Source organism: Panulirus ornatus, chromosome 22 (assembly GCF_036320965.1).
Source record: "Panulirus ornatus isolate Po-2019 chromosome 22, ASM3632096v1, whole genome shotgun sequence".
In the NCBI taxonomy this organism is placed as follows: domain Eukaryota; kingdom Metazoa; phylum Arthropoda; class Malacostraca; order Decapoda; family Palinuridae; genus Panulirus; species Panulirus ornatus.
Window position 1 is genome coordinate 16,194,740 of NC_092245.1, and position 21,303 is coordinate 16,216,042.

The following is a 21,303-nucleotide window of genomic DNA, read 5'->3' on the forward strand; positions in this document are numbered from 1 at the left end:
CGCGATAAACTTGATCTCGTTCGTCCTGATGGTGCTCTCTGCCTTCACCTTCGTATTCCCTCCTGGAAAAAAGAAACAAGAAACCAGAAAAAGCTGACCCGGAGATGCAATTGCAGCCCTCCATCCGTCATGTTCAAGGAGGAAAGAATTACTTCTCTATTACGTTCTTGGATCGTCAGGTCAGCAGGGTTGCGGCTCGTGATTGCTCTTTGTTTCGTGTTGGGAGGTGGAGAGCCAGTGAGTGAAGTGGGTTGGTGGAGGTTGAGGTGAGTAGTTTTCAGAAAGACGTGGTTTGTGGGTGAGGTTGGTTGCGATTGGGTTGTGGGTTTGGGAGTGAATGAACAAGGGGCATGCAGGCAGAGGGTAATTCCCACATTGCACATGTGTTATTGCTACTGCTACTGTTGCTGTCGTTTCTGTTGCTGTTACTTTGGGCTTCCTCAAGAATACTCCTCATGTCTGATTAGAGAGACGCACATGGTATATTCTTGGTGGAGACACCTCCACGAATGCCAAGGAACATAAAGATTCTAGAGACTTTAATGATTTAACTGTCATTCGACAGTTCTACCTCTGTATCCATCTATCTATCTATCTATCTATCAGTCTATCTATCTATCTATTAATCTATTTATCTATTTGCGTGTTTTGCTGTCCAGATATCCATCTCTATCTACCTATTTTCCTGTCTCTCTGTCATATCATGGCAGATCATACGATGAAATCACGCAAAAAGCTTGTTAGAAAAGATGAATTGGAATACTTTTGTAGTACGGTATAAGAGTAGTGGGTAAATGGAATAAAATGAATAAGAAATTTTGAGTATGGATAACACACTGCAATGTGAAAAGATATATAGTGGTAAAGAATGCTCAAAAGATGGAGCACCGCGAGTGTAGAACTACTTACCCGCATAGTACGGATAGGTAATTACACAAACACAACAAAATGAACATATACACACAAGCGCATATATACACAGCAACATATATATTCATATTTATATGTCTTTACACATGAATATGCAACGAATGCCAAGGAATACAAATTCATTCAAACTAGAACAGACCATTGGGTCCTTACGAGGCTGTTTGTAATAATGGAAGAGATCAGAACATGACAGAGTAGTGTGGTAAGAGTAGAAAGAATTGAATATGTTTCAAAGGGGAAAAAAAAAAACTAAGATTTTCCTATAACTAAGATGGCGCAAACATTAGTTTTGGGCCTGAAGGTAAATATTTACCAAATCTATTCTTAAACGTGTCTACAGTAATCATTTCATTTGTTAACAGTCGTTTTGAAAAAGTTAAGTATTCCGCCTCGTTCGAAGTAAAATGTCTTCCCACGTTTGTATTATCCACCATTACGAGTGAAATCCAACAAAACTATCCTTAAGTAGCTTGTTAGATCGAGATTATCGAGACCATCGGCAATTTCAATTATTGTATTAGATCACTTCTTAATCTCTTTTTTAAGCAAGATGAATCAAAGTCGCATACTCGGCTCTCATTGGAATCATATTCTAATCGTAGAATCATATTGGTAGCTAGACACTGTACGATATTCCATTCTGTTTATGTCTTTTCTCTCGTAGGGTGATCGAACCTGAACACAATACTCAAGATGGGGATGTGCTATTGAAATATAGAGCGTGATGATAATTTTTCCTTCCTAGACTTAAGTTCGAAAATCATACCTGTGAGTCCAAGGATTTTGTACATGCCTCACTGATTCTATACTTTGCCTACTTGGCTTAGATCACTAGTAATGTAAGCACCGTCTATATACAGGCACGTACAGATAAGTATAGGCAAATATATATACACACACACATACACGAATACACATAGATTTACGATCATAACACACACACACACACACACACACACACACACCCACACACACACACACACACACACACACACATGGAGGGAATGGAGAGAGGCCCATGAAAAGCAATGTTATGTCTGGAAAAAACATAAACATAATACTAAAGGGTCTTGACCCATACGAGGCTTATGACCCTGATAAGATTTCTTCCATATGTGTTGAAGATGTTTACAGATGCACCAATAGGATTGTTTATGATGTCGCTGGGAAAAGATAAAGTGTTAGTGGTGTGGGAAAGGGAGTGGGAAAGGAACGAAAAATGCGTCAGAGGAGATCTCTCAAAATGGGTTGAGATTAACAGTGGCATCCCACAGGGCTCTGTTCTGGGCCACTTTTTCTTTCTGATTTATATGAATTACTTGCCAGAGGGATGGAAGTCTTTCCCGAATGTGTTTACGGATGATGCTAATGCTAAACAAATAATTCATGAGTGCATCAACTTGCAAAATGACCTTGACAGATTCCAAAGTTGGCCTGAAGCATGGTTGATGAAGTTCAACCCACGTAAATATAAAGTAATGAGGATGGGTCGCAATGAAAGACGGCCTTGATATTATCAACATCTAGCGGGAAAAAAAGCTGTAGGAATCTGTATGTCATTGGCAGTTGGGAATCGCCATCATCTTTAACCTGTTGCCAGAGAATAGTTACGCAGACCAACTGTCTTCTAGAATTACATTCAGGTTCATGAATAAGGATATGTTCAGCAAGCTTCTCAGGTTTGGTCACCGCTCCTAAAGAAGCACAAAGAACTAATAGAGAAGGTCTAGACATCAACAAAGATACCACCAGAATTAAGAGAGATAATTTATAGGGAAAGACCAGAGGCCTTGAATTTGATAACCTTGGAAGAGAGAAGGGTGAGAGGTTACCAAATCACTACCTTTCAGATTTTATTGCAGATTAATGACGTAAACAGTAAACAGTTCTTTGAGAGATATTAGGATACAACAACAGAGAACGCAACGTAAAACTAAGTAAGAAAATGGTCAAGAAAGATGTGAAGAAGTGCTTTTAATTCATAAGAGTGGTGGATGAATTAGAAATGGCATGATTAATGCAAGCAGTACAAAGACTTTTTTAGAAAGATTTTTGAGAGCAGTGAGTAGTCAGGAGATAGGAGCCTCAGTAGGGTATAAAACTCACTCCGCGTACAAACAGATGATTACAATAAGATAACTACGCACACAAAGTGTCCCCACAAGAGCAGAACTCAAAACCATATTGCTTTTGAACACACCTATGCTTTCCTTGCCTGATCTTCTTTCCTTTATAAAGAAAGTGCAGAGAGAGAGACGTGTAAAATCATCCACTGTCTCTCTCACATCGCCATTTATGAAGAGTCCAACACATTAGTCCTCCTGACTCCCTCCAAACATCACGTAGACATCATCCAAAAGAGGAGGAAGAAGCTGCTGTACCATTCTCGTTACCATTATCTCCTGTCACAGAGATCCCTCTTCCCAGAGTTGCAGTTCGCCACCACAATTGTAACGAGCCCATCTGAGCTCGTACAGACCGCCACAAAATACAGTCCCATCCCAACAATTGTGAATATCATTAATAATCAGTAGACGGCCACTCAGTATTTGTGTAAAGACTATCTGTTTAACTTCCATTCCCCTTCTCTCTTTTACTTTGTCTCATCATCTATATCATATACTTTTATACACACCTACACACACACACAAACACACGCACACACGCATACACACATATGCAAACATGTATACAAGGTTAAGAGACGGGGACACACTAGTGTAAAACTCTCTCCTCGTAACATACAATTAGTAATCACACACACACAACACACACACACACACACACACACACACACACACACACATATGTATGTATGACACATAAAAAAGCCCTGACGGGGATTAAGTACTTACATATATCACTGGAAAATCTAAAGAAGTTTGTATGACAAGAGATATGAGGTTAATAGTTGGGTCCTTCCTGAGTGTTAAGTTCTCTCCTCTGCCCGCCTCCCATGTGCATGAACAGATAATAATGATCACAAAGGCACGCATGCAAGCACAAAGGCAGACACACATATGTGTATACCCAACACACGAAGGCACGAAGGAGAAAGTGATCATTTTATGATTAGATTTATCAAAGGGAAAGCTGATTGATATTAAAATATTAATGAATGAATTATCAAATGATCAGAATTTTTTTTCCCATTTGATATCATATCCAATTTTCGTTCATTTTTCATCCACGCACCGATTACTTTTACCTATAGTTATGAAAATGGTAATACTATTATGTATCGATCTCATTTTCTCTTCAGATTTATACACGATCTGTTCATAAGTACAAGAATAATGTTGTCATAAAGTTAATGGATGAAGGTAGCTCGAAGATCTTCTGTAATCACATGATCATAATCGACTGTATGGATATCAGCTTCTCCTCGAACCCAGCCATCCAAATTTCAGAGATTTTTACGTATATCTTAGCTCATCCGCTTGATGAATTATACTCTGTAAAAAAAAGAGGTGTATCATTATTCATTAAGGTGTAGTACAGTGACCCAAACTACAGTTTAGCAAAGTATAGATTGATAGGCCTGGGAATATGTAGGAAATTTTAATAGCCAAGCGTACGTGAGTGGTTTTTTCTCTTTTTTTTTCGCTGAAAAATTTCCCCTGCATTGCGAAGTTTTGGAACTCTTTACACCATTATGTCTTTCCTAAAAACAGACGACCTGATCCTTTATGAAAGGCAAAAATTTCCACTTCCTACAAAGCTCTTAAGATATTTTCTCGTATTTATACTTACCCAAACCTTTAACCCCTTTTCGTCTCCCATTTATAGCGCTGGCCTCCAGACAAATTATTGTCCGAGACTGAAGCCTCGAGCATGAAAAAACAGAAGAATGAGAAACATGAAAATGTTACACACTTATGTTTATTGCTCCGAGGTGGATAAGAACAGAGGAGGAAAAATAACATTAAACCAGTTTCCTCTTCAATGATGGATCATTTCTTTTCCATTACTATTTCCAGTATTGTTTCCAGTACAGTTTCCAGGACAATTTCAATATTCTTATTAAGTTCCTCTATGTTAAGAAATGTCATAACGAAACGCAAAAATGTATCTAAGGCTAATACTTTTCTATGAATTACGTTTTCTTCAAGTTTTATATCTTCAAGCATATATGTCTCTTTTTTTGTCGGTATGTCGTCATTCCAATCTGTACGTTCCGTTGTTATGTGGGTGACGTCATTCGTCTGAGAATAGGCGTAATTCTTTGGGGTCTTTGTGAAGGAGGGAAGCGCTTGGTCTAGTACAAGTGAAGTTTGGTACGAGGGGCAATGCTCAGTCACTATACTTAGGCGATGGAGCTTTCTTTACTCTTTGAGATCTAATCGTGGTTTGATTTGAATTCATGAGATTATCTATCTTAATCGACTCTGAACATCAATTTGAAAATTGAACTCGCTCATCCTTATGCTCACCCACGTCCCAAGTTCTTCGACAAGTTTCGGGTCACTGTCTTTGCTGAAGCATGAAGCATACAAAGAATACGAGGGAAAACAAAGAGCAAGACCAAGGCAGTTCATGGTGATGAAGGAGATCAGAAACGAAGAGATCAGGGAGGTGAAAGTAGGAAAGCAAACAGAAGATTTAAGGAGAAATACCAACACACTTTGTGTTTAACTAAAGATGCGCAAAATGATGTCATCCATAGACTTAAACAGAAGGATTTGTCAAATCTTTTCTTAAACGTGTCCATGGTGTTGCTTTCAGCTATCTTAAATGAGGAGTAATTCAGTAAGGCTATCGATATCAAGCTTTGATTAGACTTCGTGAGATATTATGGATCATCAGGTATGTTTCGAAGACTGATGTCGAATCAGTCATGTCTATATATACATGGTCATTCATACGCAAGTTCCGAACTTTAGTTTTCGATCACCCAGCTTTATTACTTTAGAGTGATAAATTATCTATTTTCACTAACTCTCAGTTTATGTTGAAATATAGTACCAAAAGCTTTAGTACAACCGTCCATACGTATTGTCTGTCGATGGAATTGCTAAAATCACGTTGGATTTTGATGAGACTTGGTCAGATAACTGATTCTCAGCTTAGGCTCAAAGTCTGAACCGAACCCAGTATTTGCTCGAGCAAGCAGTCTTTATCTAATAGAAACGAGTCTCAGAGAGAATCCATAGTTCGTATTTGTTTAATCAGTTGAAACGTTACACAGTATTTGTTAGATGAGTAACTCCTTATCCATAGACAGAAGTGTACGTGTCTGGACGGACTCGAAAGCAATTTTGAATTGCGAAGAGCTTCGGATGAACTCCAACGTTGGCGTCATGGGTCAAATGCGTGGCATGGTCCTTAGTTCCAGTTTTCTGGGCCAAGAGCATAGGATAGACTTCAGGGATAGTCTTATTAGTCGCGTGTTTGGAATTGACTCCAGCGTTAGCACTGTGTACCAAGTATGTAGGATGGACTCCAGCCCAAGAATGTAGATGGACCCCATTGTTGGGGTTTGAGAACCAAGAGAGAGACGAACTTTATCAGTTGGCTTCAAGTGCAGATGAAGTGAATATTCATGAACGCTAATAACGAGGACCCTCTGGGTCTCTGGGACTAGTGCTTGAAGCCACTTGTCACCCAACTGTGTCAATATCATGCGCCTACCGTACGTTCTATGTTTGCGCCTTCCTTTTCCTTAGCCATATACAATTCACCTACGATATCAATGAAATGTTTTGCCTGTGTTTCTTTAAGCAAATAAAAATGTTTGAGTTTGAGCTGAAAAAACTACTAAATTCTAATTAATCTTTCAGTAGTTAAAGTATAATATTGGATACATTGATTTACCTTTCATAGGATATCTTAATAACATGGTATTTACAATGATGTGATCATGATTTACAAGTACCATGATACATCTCCATTATGACTAACTAGGAAGCGTACTGCAGAAATATTTCGTTGCCTTTCCCAGTCCATACTAGGTTATCATTCCTGAACACCTACCTATTCCTGGGGAAAAAATGCACTGTATATCATTGTATTAATGTCTTGTGTGATTGTCTCACTTTGATATCTATGTTTCCTAATTTCGCATTAGCCCTTTCATCCTATATTCTGTTTTTTTCTTTCTTCTTCTTCTTAAGCATCCTTATTTTCAGTATCTTTTTCTTTTCCTACTTTTTCTTCAATTCCTTCTTCTCTTTACCCACCCTACCCTCATCTCCCGCCATCCCTCAGCACCACGACTAACCCTCCTATTCTCTTGTCTCTTACAGAGCGAAAGCGTGGCCGTCAGACGTACACACGCTACCAGACGCTCGAACTCGAGAAAGAGTTCCACTTCAACCGCTACCTGACCCGACGGCGGAGGATAGAGATCGCCCACGCCCTCTGCCTCACGGAGCGCCAGATCAAGATCTGGTTCCAGAACCGGAGGATGAAGTGGAAGAAGGAGAACAAGAGCAAAGTTGAGAACGGGAATCCGCTCTCCGAGACCCCAACCCCAACCTCCCCTGCGCAGTGACCTTTGTGCTGTGGCTCGGGTTGCCAAACATTGACCTACAATGACCTAGGGTGTGTAAAGTGCCAGTGAGTGACAAATTTTATACTGGATAATTAAAGTGCTATTTTACATAGTTTACGTGTATGTGCTCTGTATGTACAGTGCATCACCAAATATTGGCAAGTGTTCTGCTGGACAAACCAGTGGTTTTGTGTAAGCAGTGATGACGTCTGTCTTGTCAAGACGCCATAGTGTAAAGTGTATTCTGTGTTTTATTGGAGTCCAAGCCGGGAAACAGCCTATCAGTGCCAGTACTAAAAAAAAATTAAATAAAGAAGTTTTTAATACAAAAAAGATAATTTGAATGATGATAATGGGGGCTTCGGCAGCCGGGTGAAGCAGCGACGTGGCACTCTCCTATTGGTGTAAATTTCTATTCTTTTTTTTTTGCTTTCTATACGGTAGCAGTGACGTCAAAAAATTTTGATACATTCGTTGCCACCTTCCGAGAATATCGTCAGCGGCGAAGACCACACAATCATTCCAAGATCCAGATGAGTAAACAGTTTTTTTTCCCCTTTTTTGAACAAGCAACCTTCGATTTCCCACAGCCCTACTCAACTCAACCAACCACCCCTAAAAAAAAATATATACATATATATATATAAATCCTTGTTAGGCGCCAGACATCCCTCGCGAGCCACTTCCAAAATAAAAAAAGAAAAAACATAAGGAGAGTCTAGCTGTTTGAACCTGATATAATGTTTCCAGTTGCTTCTCCTACTCTGGTATTGTTTGTATAAAGATAAGAGTTTCGATACAAAATTGTAATGTTTCCCACTAGGAACAACCCCAGTATACCTTATATATTGCTAGAACGTAGCGGAGATGAAAACTTAAAGCTAGGTGTTATTGACTACAACAACAACTACTACTACTACTCCTACTACTCCTACTACTACTACTACTACTACTACTACTACTAGTATACCACAGGTTACAAATGATAATCAAGAAAAAAAGATGGTCTCTCTCTCTCTCTCTCACTCACTCTTACACTCTCTCTCTCTCTCTCTCTCTCTCTCTCTCTCTCTCTCTCTCTCTCTCTCTCTCTCTCTCTCTCTCTCTCTCTCTCTCTCTATCTCTCTCTCTCTCTCTCTCTCTCTCTCTCTCTCTCTCTCTCTCTCTCTCTCTCTCTCTCTCTCTCTCTCTCTCTCTCTCTCTTTCCCGAGGTGATCCCTGTGCATAGATGGACCACCTATGTAAATGTCTTTATAAGATAATGGTTCAACTGTACAGAAGATGGTTTCTGGGGCGACGTGAACCACCACCTTTCGGGCCAGTTGAACCATCCTTCCTCATGTAGAATGGCCACTCTACGGAGAAGACGCTTCACGGACAACGATGGCCCATCTCTGTAGATATATGTACACACACACACCTTCCACAAAAAAAAAGGATGATTATGGTTCGTGAGTGCGGATTGTCCTCCTCCCCTCCCTCCTATCCCCCTTTATTCAAACCCCCTTCTCTACACAGATGGCCCATCATCAGTGGGGGTCCTTCGCTACTAGATGGTCGCTCGCCGGGAGGAATAGCTATATGGGCAAAACTTGAAACCAGTCCATATCACACAAAGTATCCACATTCTCTTGTGCTCAATGATATTTTGTAACTCTTTTCGTTCCTCGTTTGGGTACGTCATCCGTTGTTGGGTGGTGGTGCGTCTGCCTGCCTAGATGTTTGCCACTTTGTTGCCCATATGACGCTATTCTGCCGACAGCGCGTTGAGGCTTTGTGAAGGACGGGTAGTGAAGAGGACTCAGCTCTAGAAGGCGTCGGTATCGAGAGGTCCGTGTGTGTGTGTCTGTGTGTGTCTGTGTGTGGCTGTGTGTGTGTCTGTGTGTGTGGGTGTGTGGGACTCGCGGTAGGAGGGGCATGGGGAGTCCTCGTGAAGACTAACTTACCACTACAAGGATTAGCACGTGGGACATAACAACTCATCATATAAGGGATTATTATGAGTACTGGACGTCAATCAACAGCCTAGTTGAATGGGGTCATTATTCATAGTCAACTTATTCAGGATCCCTGATCCTCCCTTTCCTATCCCTTTACCATCTCATCTCTACATACTCCCACGTCAGCCTTAACTATCCCTATCCCTTCCATTCCCTTTTACCTAGAATCCCCATGAGTCAATCCACATTCCCTCCTATCCCTTTCCCCTTCCTCTCCCCCCCCTCCTCCTACCATCCCCACCGTAATTAAGATAACTCATCCATTTCCATCCAAGTTGAGAATCTACTCGAAAAACTGTACCTTCCAAAGCTGAGTCTCCATAATTTATGTAGTTAGACTGTAGAATGAACCAGGTCTGGACGATAGGGCATCCTTGCTTTCTGGTGCAGGGATTGAGAAAGTCGGCCTTCCTCGGCGGCATTTGGGAGATCTAAAGTCATCATCCAAAAGCAATCAAATATACCATTATCTATTAAGACACATAGATGTATATATATCTAGATGCCATGGCATCAAGTTCTCTGCTTTTAGCTTTCGAGGAAGCGTATTATTTCTGCATTATTATTTCCTTCTTTTTTCCTTCATGCTCCCGAATGGTGCCTAAGAAAGCACTTGAGTCTGGACCCAGTGGGTGATGCGAAGAAGCAGATGGGGAAAGGAGAGTCATTTTTGCCGATGGAAATATTTTTTTTAGATCATGCGTTAATTTCTTAACATCCTCTTCACTGCTAAGGGAGATTGTCCGTCTCGAAAACATCCTGATTCGAATCCTGTTTATTTTATGAGTTTCTTTTCGCGTCTGAGTTGCTAAAGAAAAGGAAAATATAAGACAGAAGAGAATGAGGTAGATTTCAATCCTCTCTTCAGTGTAAACCAATGAATTTTCTTTTCCTTTCTTACATCATTTCATATTTTTTTTTTCTTTTTTTGCTTTCAATCTGAATTCTTCTCTAGGAGGAGCCAGAGATTATACTGTGCATGATGTAGAAGGTTCAGTTTCCCGCAAGGAACACTAGCAGGTTTTTTGAATATTTTGGTCAAAACTTGCACAGAATACTTTACAGACGGGTGGTTAGGTCCGTGCAATAGGATTTCTCTTTATTTTCTTTGTAAAGTATAAGGCAGAGTAACTTAGGATTATTTTTTAGGAATGCTCCAGATTATCTTCCTTTTTTTTTAATCTTTCGTACTGTTACATTTTTCGTCTTCTTATCATAGGCGACCACATGTATACGACTCTCTTTTTAGTTCTTCTGCCACCCTTCCAAGGGCACGTCCTCGATATTATACCTTCTTGGAGTTTCATTATTATTATCATCATTATCAATAACGTCATTATTCTTATTATCATTATTTTCATCATTACTACTATTGTTATTATTATTATTATCATTATTATTATTATTATAATTATTATTATTATCATTATTATTATTATTATTATTATTATTATTATTATCATCATTATCATTGTAATTATTATTATCATTATTATTATAATATTATTATTATTATTATTATTATTATTATTATTATTATTATTATTATTATTATTATTACCTCATTAGCATTATACTTATCATCGTTTTGTAAACTAGGGAATGTAACTGTGTATTGTCTTAAGGGAAGGTCAGACCTTGTCCAGCTGCCATCGTCTCATGCAAACAACAGCGAAAATGAGAATATAATCCTAAGAGATTAGAAAGAAAGAAACAAAAAAAGATTATATATTTTTGCAAAAAGAAGTCTTCTCTCTGAACCCTACCTGTCTTGTGTTATACAGGGGGGAAGTTTTTTCTTGAATGTCAAATTCATTTTTTTAAGATATGCAGGAAATCCCTTACGATTTCTTGTCTTTAAATGTATGTAGTAGTTTGGAATTTAAGAATCTTTGGATAGGCCTGAGATTTGTTTGTATATTGGCTGGTAGGATTGGGACCTTGATGTGTTACTGTAGTGACTGTGTTGCTTTGGAGATATGGAGTGAAACTAAAGAGGATAAGACATAAGATTAAAAACCGAGAGCATGACAGAAGTAAAAAATTCAGGGATTTAACCTCACGACCCATGTAATCTATTCGCACACAATGTCGCAAGATCAACGATTATGACGCAAGCTCTTCGGGGTGTCAGCAAGGCTCGTTTCCCTATCGCTCTTACGACGGGGCAATGATCGTTGCTGGGGCGTTCCACCTTCAGTCTACAATCGCTGGTGTTGAAACATCTCCATGGTTTTAAGAATGTTGCCAAATTCGCTTTTATAAGTAAATGTTTGCAGAGAGCAATCGAATAACGCAATGCCCAAACTCGCCCTCTGAATCCCTATCCTGTTTCTCAACCTTCCTGCTCATCCTAATCCTCCCTCTGCTTCTCCTCACTCCTTTTCTTCTTCTTCTTCGTCTTCTTCTTCTTCTTCCTCCCTCCTTCTCCTCTTCTTACTCCTCTTCCTAAACCTTTTAATTTCCTTTATTTCAAGTGATTTTACCCGCCGTACCACACACAAAACTAAGCCAAGAGCTGCTAAACACATTAAGCTAGCCAGATATCGTTGCTCGAAGAAAGCTAAAAAAAAAAAAAAAGAAAGAATTAGAATCACTTATGCCATTTCCTTTTCCAAACAAACACAACTAAGAACAGCCAAACAAACACAAGGACAAACCTTAAGTTTTATATATCATGTGGATCTCAATGACACACACACATACACCCTCTCTCTCTCTCTCTCTCTCTCTCTCTCTCTCTCTCTCTCTCTCTCTCTCTCTCTCTCTCTCTCTCTCTCTCTCTCTCTGTAAGTACTGCAGCTGCTAATGTTAATAATATTAATATTGTGACATCCCCTCATCCCTATCCTCTATTTCACACTTCTGTCCTCATATGTATTGGTAACGTAGCGATAGTGAGTGATCTGTCTCTCGGTAGAGTACCTTGTGTGGAGATGTTCTAAGTAAGGTCTATATGTTAGTGTATTTACAGTTCAAGAGCGACTCTTTTTTTTTTATAAAAAAAAGTGAACTGGGATATAGGCCCTTCTTGCCGGTAACCTGTCGTGGGAATTTAAAAACTTGTAATCATTAATTTTATTATTTCTATTATTCTCAAGTGTTTTTTGGTGTTGAGCTTTTTTTTATATAAATATATATTCTTTTTTTTTCGAACTTTATATCGTTTCATCTTCCGTTGAAAGATATATTTTATTCTGGGGCTTTCCCTCGTAGTAATAAAGGATGACATACACACAGTGTTACTTTACCCTGAACTCCGTATACGAACAGTGTATACTATACTTACCTTACCCAACCAACGAAAGCCTGTAGCCAGTGTACTGAAATGTGTAGTGTTATATAGAAGTGTGACTGATGATATTTAGGTTTAAATCCAAAAAAAAAAATGAGCCTAGAGTATTACCAACAGTTGGGTATGTTCATAATGACTGAGCAAAAGAAGTTTTATTGTTGCAGACAAATATGGTATACCCAAACACTGTTGCATTGTCGACTCATTAATTTTAAGCGTCATACGAATACTTGATGAACATAATGATGGCTTCACTTCATCATCATTAATCTTCCCCTTTTTTTATAAGTCTCCTTTTTTTTCTCTCTCTCCCTCTCCCTCTCTCTCTCTTTCTCCCTCTACGTTTTCATTTTGCTTTCCCTCTCTTAAGAAGCTTCTATTTAATTTATTCGTTCCCATGAACAAAGATGTATTCCTACTTGTATCCATTAACTAAGCTAAATAACTTAAAGTACATCAACACTGTATCCATTTGCAAGCGTGGAAGCAGGCAAAATAACACGCATCAACCTCTTGGATTTTAGCGGAGCAAATTGTGTTGTATACCCCCCTCCCTCTCTCCCTGATGATAGTTTTAATATTGATAGGTGTTCTATATTTTGTAATCATGTACACAGAAGGTGAGAAAATATACGTAACCCTGTACCATGCAGTATCGGAACCAAATAGGTGCTTGTAAGTAATGCATAGAGCTCCGCTGCTTCCCTACCAATGTCTTGTTTATAATGAAGAATGTTTTACATTAGTTGTTATTGGAAGCATGTGCAATGTATCCAGGGGTTTCGAAGTGGGGTTTTATATTTTTCCCCCCCTCTCTCCCTCTCTCATCTCTCTGTAAGTCACCAAAACGGACCTCAGACTATCATCCCCCTCCTCCCCTAAAAACCCCATGACCCCAACTCCCCACCAAACCCTCCTCCACCATAAGCCCATTGATCATCATTATGATAATGCTATTAACTTAAGTAAGGTTTGACACTAAGTTCAGACCCTCACCTGCAACATGAGAAGGCAATAACAACCAATGTACTGTAACTTATTTCGAATCGTAATTATTACTTGTACATTTTACACATTGTGAAAAAAAAATGCTGAGGCAGCTTTTTTTTTTCATTCACTGGTATTGTATAATTTTTGCTTTAATTATCAATTATTTTATTTTTTATTTTTTTAATTTTCTTCTTGATAGTCCAAGGCAATAGTTTGTCCTGTTAGAGGAGATTGTGAGTTCAAATGTGGCTTCCCTGGTGGTTGTGGAGAGGCTTCGTGTTATCTCTTGGCTTGAGACGATCCTCAATTATATCTCTGGGTATGATGCCTCTCAGGCATGAGGTATGATCGAGGGTACATCTTACCCAACTGACTTCACAATACTACCTCTGGTGTCTCTTTGGTAAACTACGTTATATCTATATATATATAGATAATCTACAAAGTCCTATGATGCTAAGAATCAATTATCATCATATAGATAAGGAGAATTTTCCCTCTTTCGAGAGGTAGTCAAAGAATTGCTTCTTTGAGAGGGAGGTTCTTCAAAGTCTTATGATGAACATTATCATCATTTTTCCAAAAGAAAAATTATATACATATGAGACTTTTATTTCGTAATGGTCATTTTTGAAACACTAACTAGGGAAGCCAAACTTGGATTATATAATTTCTGTGGTGATTTTTTATAACATGTTAAACCTCGCTTACTCCTGTTTGTAAATATTCTTTCCAATTACAGCAGAAAGCTCTGATGATAAACAAAGCAGTTCATGTCTCTGAGGTTAACAAGTTCAGATGTTTCTTATCACCAAGAACATTGTATTTGAACTATTGTATTGACGAAACATTGTATTTGAACTATTGTATTGACGACTGAACAAATATGTTTATGTTTGTGTGCCACTCCACGTGTCTGTACATAGAGAACAACTTCGCAATACAAACTTTACTGAATGTTTTGTCTTTCATTTGACATCATTCTGATGTTATCAAAGTTGTTGTTTTTATTCCAGAGAGTGGTAATCTAATCTGTTATCTTATATGTTGACAGTGTGTCTGCTGGGGTGTTTGGGGGAATAAGGTCTGTATGAACTGTTAAGCATATTAAGCCAGTTTACCAAAGAGACCATTAAAAGCTCTTTGCAATCCTTTCTGCAATATCGTTTTACGGTTTTAAGGATAGAAAGTTCCCATGAAGTCGTCCGCGTAGGGCCGTAACTCATTCACGAGCCTCATAATCCTTCCCTCTGGGGGCGGGACATTTCCCTCCTTTGAAGGTCACCCTTGATGTATGATGACTCAAAAGCGTTTGTGCTATTATCTCCATAAGCGTGGCATTCTGCGAGGGAGGGATTTTGTCACGACAATGAATGAAGAGTAGTAGACCAGCAAACTTAAAGCTGAGTGTTCAAGGGAGCGCACGTGGTTTGGGAAGCCAGGTGTGTTGCTAGGGTCGTCGTACATCGGGCAGTGTTGGCGGTCGACTAGTTACCATGACAACCATGACGCGTCGGTCGTGCCTGCCATCTGCGCTCAGCTGATCAGCCAACGGTGTCTCGCCATGAAATCAGCTAGGCCTACCCCCAACATGGCTGACCCTGGGGCTCTCGTAATCGTAGTAAACAAACCGCCGCCGACTACATACGGTTTGTCGATGATGATCTAGACCCAAGTCAGGTTCAAAGAAAATGAGGCATTGGAGAGAAGTGACATCTATTGGGCCACAAGTAAACTATCTACGATGATCAGGGAATATCGTCCGCCATTTTGAGTAACACTAAACAATAATGGTTGGCAATGAGGTATAACAGCTCTTTTTTTTTCAGACAAGCTCAGTAATTGAGTATTTCTTGTGTATGAGGAAAATAATGGATTTTACAAGACATGTTGTGTCACATATACGTTATAACACACGTCATACGTTGTAAAAACCGTAGATATGTCGTTCACACTCAAATACCTAATTAACAGAGCATCTCAAAGATTGTTTCTTTTAGGGTCATAATAATTTTGACCCCCCAACCCACCCTTCTTGAGTTTCACTAGCATTTCAGTTTACGTCGTCGGATTCTAAGAATTGACGAATGACGCAAACACACCAGCAGCGGCAGCAGCATCAGTGCTTTCCATTTGCTTAATAGAACATTAATTATGACCGAGGTCAAACAAAAAGTCGAAGGCGAATGAACTCATTTCCGTCCCATAAGACAGTGGGAGCCAGAGGGACCAATTGGAGGAAGGGGGAGAGAAGATGATGGGGGTTAATAAAGAGAAAGGGAGGATAATAAAGAGTAAAGCAGGATAGTAAAGGTTAACGGAGACTAATAAGAGAAAGGGAAGAAAATAAAGGTGTGGAGGAAGGTGATAAAGGGTAAAGGAAGATAATAAAAGGGTAAGTGAGGCTTATAAATGGTAAGGGAGGGAATCTTTAGGTATCAAGGTATAATAAAGGCTAAGGAGGGGAATAGAGAGAAAGGGGTACTATTAGATAGGAAGGAAAATAAGATATGAAGAGAGTCTAGAAAAGTTGTGGGTAGAGGATGATGAGAGGGAAAGGTATCGCTACGGGAGACATAAAAAAAGAAGGAAATTTAGATAGATGACAGGAAAATATGATGTAAGAAATATGAATCAAGAAAACTATGCTTGAGGTGTATTCAGAAATACGTCAAGCAGGAACTTATAGAAGAAAAAACAGTATAAGAACGAGAAAAAAGAACTAAGGAAGATAGTTTAGGAGGAGCTACGAAATTTCATTAAAGCAGAGGAAGCGCAGGGAGGAGCTAGGTAATGACAGGAAGTTTAAGATAAACTAGAGTAAGCAGTGGAGGCTGAAATAAAGGAAATTGAGAAAAGCTGTGAAGAATTGCTGAAAAAAAGTAAAGATAACTGATATGAAAGATGGGAAAGGAAAGCAGGAGGAAAGAGAGGTGGAAGAGGTAGTAAACGAGCTAAAGTAAACTAGGAGAAAGTAAGGAAGATTAGGGAAAGGTAGGGAAAAGTGATAAAGTTTGATGATAAAAATGAAAGCAAATAATGGCAATGAAACTAAGGAAAGGTTCGAAAAGATAAAGAAAACTAGGTAGACTGCAAAAGCTAGAGATCAATGGATGGTTAGATAGAGCTATTAGCAAATAGGGAGAGAAAGGGAGGCCCCCAGAGATAAAGGGTGCAAAGAAAGTCCAGGGAGAGAATTACGGTAAAGAGCTCAGGGAACACAAGGAGGCTAAGTGAAGAAGGGAGCGCTAAAGAATGTCATTAAAAACAGAGAAAATCAAGGGAGTGTGGGAGAATACATTGGAAGTTACCGAGGCCAAGAGATAGTTGAGAATACAAGGAAGGCTTAGAGAAACCGAATGAAGTAAGATGCTTTTAGATGAAAGTACAAAAGATTAAGCAGAGTCACAGAGGAGGCCTTAGACATAAGGAAATAGGAAAAAGGCTAACGAGTCTTGAAACTAATGAAGATGTACTTAAAGAGAGCTAGAAGAGATGGAGACCTATAAACCATTATAAAGAAGGGACTTCAGGAACCTGGAGTATGGAATATGGAAGGATAGAAACAAAATATCACAGGAACGTATTCAAATAGTATTACAAGAGATTCTGGATGACTAGATATACCTCATATAAACTCAAGACTAGTAATGATACGCAATTGGCAACAATCATATGACGATCAGGAGGTCCACACAATATTTGATTATAGAATGTGGTAGAGAATCAATACCATATATGTAATCTGTACTGAGACTGAGTTCGGTAACTGAATGCACTCTAGATATATTTACTTGACAGATGTATATAAAGAACTAGAGTATTGCTCTTTATTCCGAGGTAGGATTGTGTTAGACTGCTGTTTATCACTGCATACAACATTACAAAATCAAATGAACTAATCATATATATATATATATATATATATATATATATATATATATATATATATATATATATATATATATATATATATATATATGTGTATGTGTGTGTGATTTCTCTGCTACTAACTATTGCAGTCTTGGAGTGGTAGGATCCCCATTAAAAAAAGGTCCTGCGGCTATATGATAAACTGACTACAGTCATAGAAAAAAAAAGATCCTTTGAACAACAGACATCAAACGAGATCAACAAGTTGTGAAGATTTCGATAACAAAATCAATATCAGTTCTGTTATGCCCCATCCAATCACGGTAAGTACTAGCTCTGTTTTTGAAGTTCCCTTTCATCCTAATAAGAATAGCTATCACTTTATCTATATATCGATCTATGGATCTATCTTTCTATATACATACATATATGGGTGTAGATGTTTATGTTTATGAAGGCTAGTGTGTATCTAAGCTTCTGTCTTGGCGTGATTTCATGTGAAATGATGGTGATGATGATAATGGAAGTTTGGTTATTTGAAGAAATTGCAGGTAAAGGATAAAGACATACTGGCAAAATACAGAAAATGCAATTACAGGATATAAGAGGTGTAAGGAGGGTGATTGTTAGAAATATAGTTTTAAACATATTTTGCTGGCAGTCTACCATTGATAAGTGTTTTCTTGTTTGCCAATCTAGATCTATTTTTGTGTATGAGTGTGTGCAATTAACCTTTTTGTAATTACCTATCTGCACTGTACGGAGAGGGAGCTCTACCCTCGTGGGGCCAATGACTCTTGAACAATCGATCATGCAAAGGTTTCAAAAGATCTACGTGCACTCCACATATGACATTGCCTCATACAGTTTATTCCATTCATCCACCACTCATACTAGAGAAGTAACTTCTTATTACCCTTTACTAACTACATTGTTCTCTGATTTCCTTTTATGGTCTTTGGTTATTTCATCTTAGCATCTTTCAAGACCTGTTCTCCATCTATATCAAGATTTCTATAGCTTAAAGATTGTGATCAGGTCACCCCCAACTCTTTTCGCTTTCTTGGTGAGCAAATTCATAGCCTTCAGCATCACCATGTAACTATACCTTTCTTGATGCCGGCGTAAGTATGTGTAAATACTACTCGTGTGTTATGGGACGAGAGTTGTCACTCCTGGTGCCTTGTGTGTGTGTGTTGTGTGTGTGTGTGTGTGTGTGTGTGTGTGTGTTGTACTTCTTTCCGTCCGATGACAATCAGACAATCTTGCCGGGGCCTATTTTTCTACCGCTATGCAACCACATACAGGATTCGTCTGTGAGACAGAGGACAATCTCGTCAGAGAACTTCTCCCTCCAAGGGATGAGTCTATCCCGTCCCTGCTGCAGAGCGTAGCGCAACCTTGGAGCGGCAGAATACCCTGGAGAAGGAGACGTGAGGTAACACGAAGACCTTTTCTGAAAAGCGCCTGGGTTAGAATGTTGCTATCGACGTTATCATTATTGTTATTATTATTATCATTATTATTATTATTACTATCATTACTATTATTATTATTATTATTATTATTATTATTATTATTATTATTATTATTATTATTATTATTATTTTATTATTATCATTATCATTATTATAATTATCATTATTATTATTATTATTATCATTACTATTATCATCATTATTACTATTATCATCATAGATAATGGTTGCCCATGTGCCTTTTCTTGAAAGAGTCCTTGGAATTATTCCAGGATCCCTTTTCCAGAACCTCTCAAAGCTCCAAAGTACACTTTCGGCAGCAGGGAAATGATGGACTCCTTTGGAATGATGAAGTTCTTTGACGAAACTCTGTTCTCTGTCGTCAACAGACCAAGGTGCATCCTAGGAGGGCCCATCAATATATACATATACATGAATAAATAAAAACATATAAGCATATATACGCACATATGCTTGATGCATACGTAATTTGACTCTGATAAGATATGCACTACCTAATAATCTCTTTTGTTGTGCATATCCTCACAGCTTCTCATTATTGCACTCTAAACTTTAATGACCCATTTTGAGAACAGGATTCCCTTCTTGGGCTCCTCAAAAACTCTCAGATAAATGAAATTAAAAATTTTATGGCATTCCAGCTCTCCCTGATCCACAGACGGAGCCTCTTTAACTTGAGCTTTGATAATGGTTACCACAAGATTGCTTATGAAGTGCTAAGATTTTGCTTAAGAAAGAAAGAGAAAGAGCGAATGGATTAGGTCAGATTTACAGTAAATATTACATGTTTCTTACAGAGTGTTCAGACAACAGATAAAACATTGTTTTATAGCCTTCCTTATATATCGACAAGCCATGAATATAACTCGGAAGTGCAGCCCTGTTTGCTTATGGCTAACGTACACATAAAGATACGCAAGTCTAAATTTCAGTTCTTTGCAAAATATCACCTCATGATTTCTTTAGCTGTGGTCGGTCACCATAGATTATATGTATATATATATATATATATATATATATATATATATATATATATATATATATATATATATATATATATATATATATATATATATATATATATATATAGATAGATAGATAGATAGATAGATAGATAGATAGATTCTTTATAGCCTTTGTTTCTATTGATCATTTATGACAATGAGATTTTTGAGGGATTCAATGAAGTCTTGTGAGGGAATTCTCTTGTTTCTTTGGTAACTTGTCAAGTCATTACTTCATACGTGCCCTCGTCCTTCCCTAACCAACAGTTCCTTGCATCTGTCCTTGTTGTCCATTAAGGCGTAGCTGTTTTACATATGTCCTTGTTCACTGAAAATAATAAGCCTAATTACTGGCAGCATTATTTTCTTCTTTGTCATTTTAATTGTAAACATGTGTTTTTTTCTTGTTAGCTCAGATTTTCTAGGTCGCTTTACACTTCGTCTCCCATCTTGAAAAGGCTTCACAAACAATTTTACTAATTAGAAACAATGTACTTTTACATATTCTATAAGGTCTTTTAGTTACCTATATTCTCTTCTCTTTCTTCCACTTGGTATTCTGAAATTGAAACGTATTCAAAATTCATAATAAATAGAAATCATTATATATAGAAATTATAAGTTTACTTTATATTACTATTGAAGTAAAGTCTGTGTTTCATCGTATTACAAAGTTGGATGACTTTATTACATAGATGGGTATCTTGAACATATATATATGGATACCTTTGATTCATAGCATAGGTTGATATCTTTGTGGATAAGACAAGTCTGAGCGGTAAATAAGATGCCAAACTATATCACAAGAACTTGTAACACATTACAACATCTTATGTATTGGAGGGTCATCAGATAGCATATACTAGTCATCTGAAATTGTAGGAACTTTATGAAAGATTTCATGATAATGTTACCGGACTCTAACTGGGCATGGTAGAAAGCTACATTTCTTTTAATGGATGGAAAGGAGAACTCAGTAGGAGTTCATTTAATTCACTTTACCATTGATTTTTCTATAAATGTGGCACATGTTTCACGGGAAAACTCTGCCTCATCAGGTGCCGATAATTCATAAATTTTTCAAATCCCAACACGGCCACAACAACAACCTCTCGCCTTGTTGGGATTTGAAAACTTAATGAATTATTGGCACCTGATGAGGCGGAGTGTCTCCGTGAAACATGTGTGCCACGTATAGAAAAATTATGTTAATTAAAAT

General features: G+C 38.1%; 1 protein-coding gene across 10 annotated transcripts in view; it reads left to right on the forward strand.

Moving 5' to 3' along the window:
- LOC139756572 (homeotic protein ultrabithorax-like) overlaps nucleotides 1-14,666 on the forward strand; it is an 821,256-nt gene extending 806,590 nt beyond the window's left edge. For all 10 annotated transcript variants that reach the window (XM_071676191.1, XM_071676185.1, XM_071676184.1 and 7 more), the window contains one exon: nucleotides 7,176-14,666. In XM_071676191.1, coding sequence (XP_071532292.1) covers nucleotides 7,176-7,423 — 248 coding nt within the window. In that variant the 3' untranslated portion in view covers nucleotides 7,424-14,666. The remainder of the gene's footprint in view (nucleotides 1-7,175) is intronic.
- Nucleotides 14,667-21,303: the final 6,637 nt, after the last annotated feature.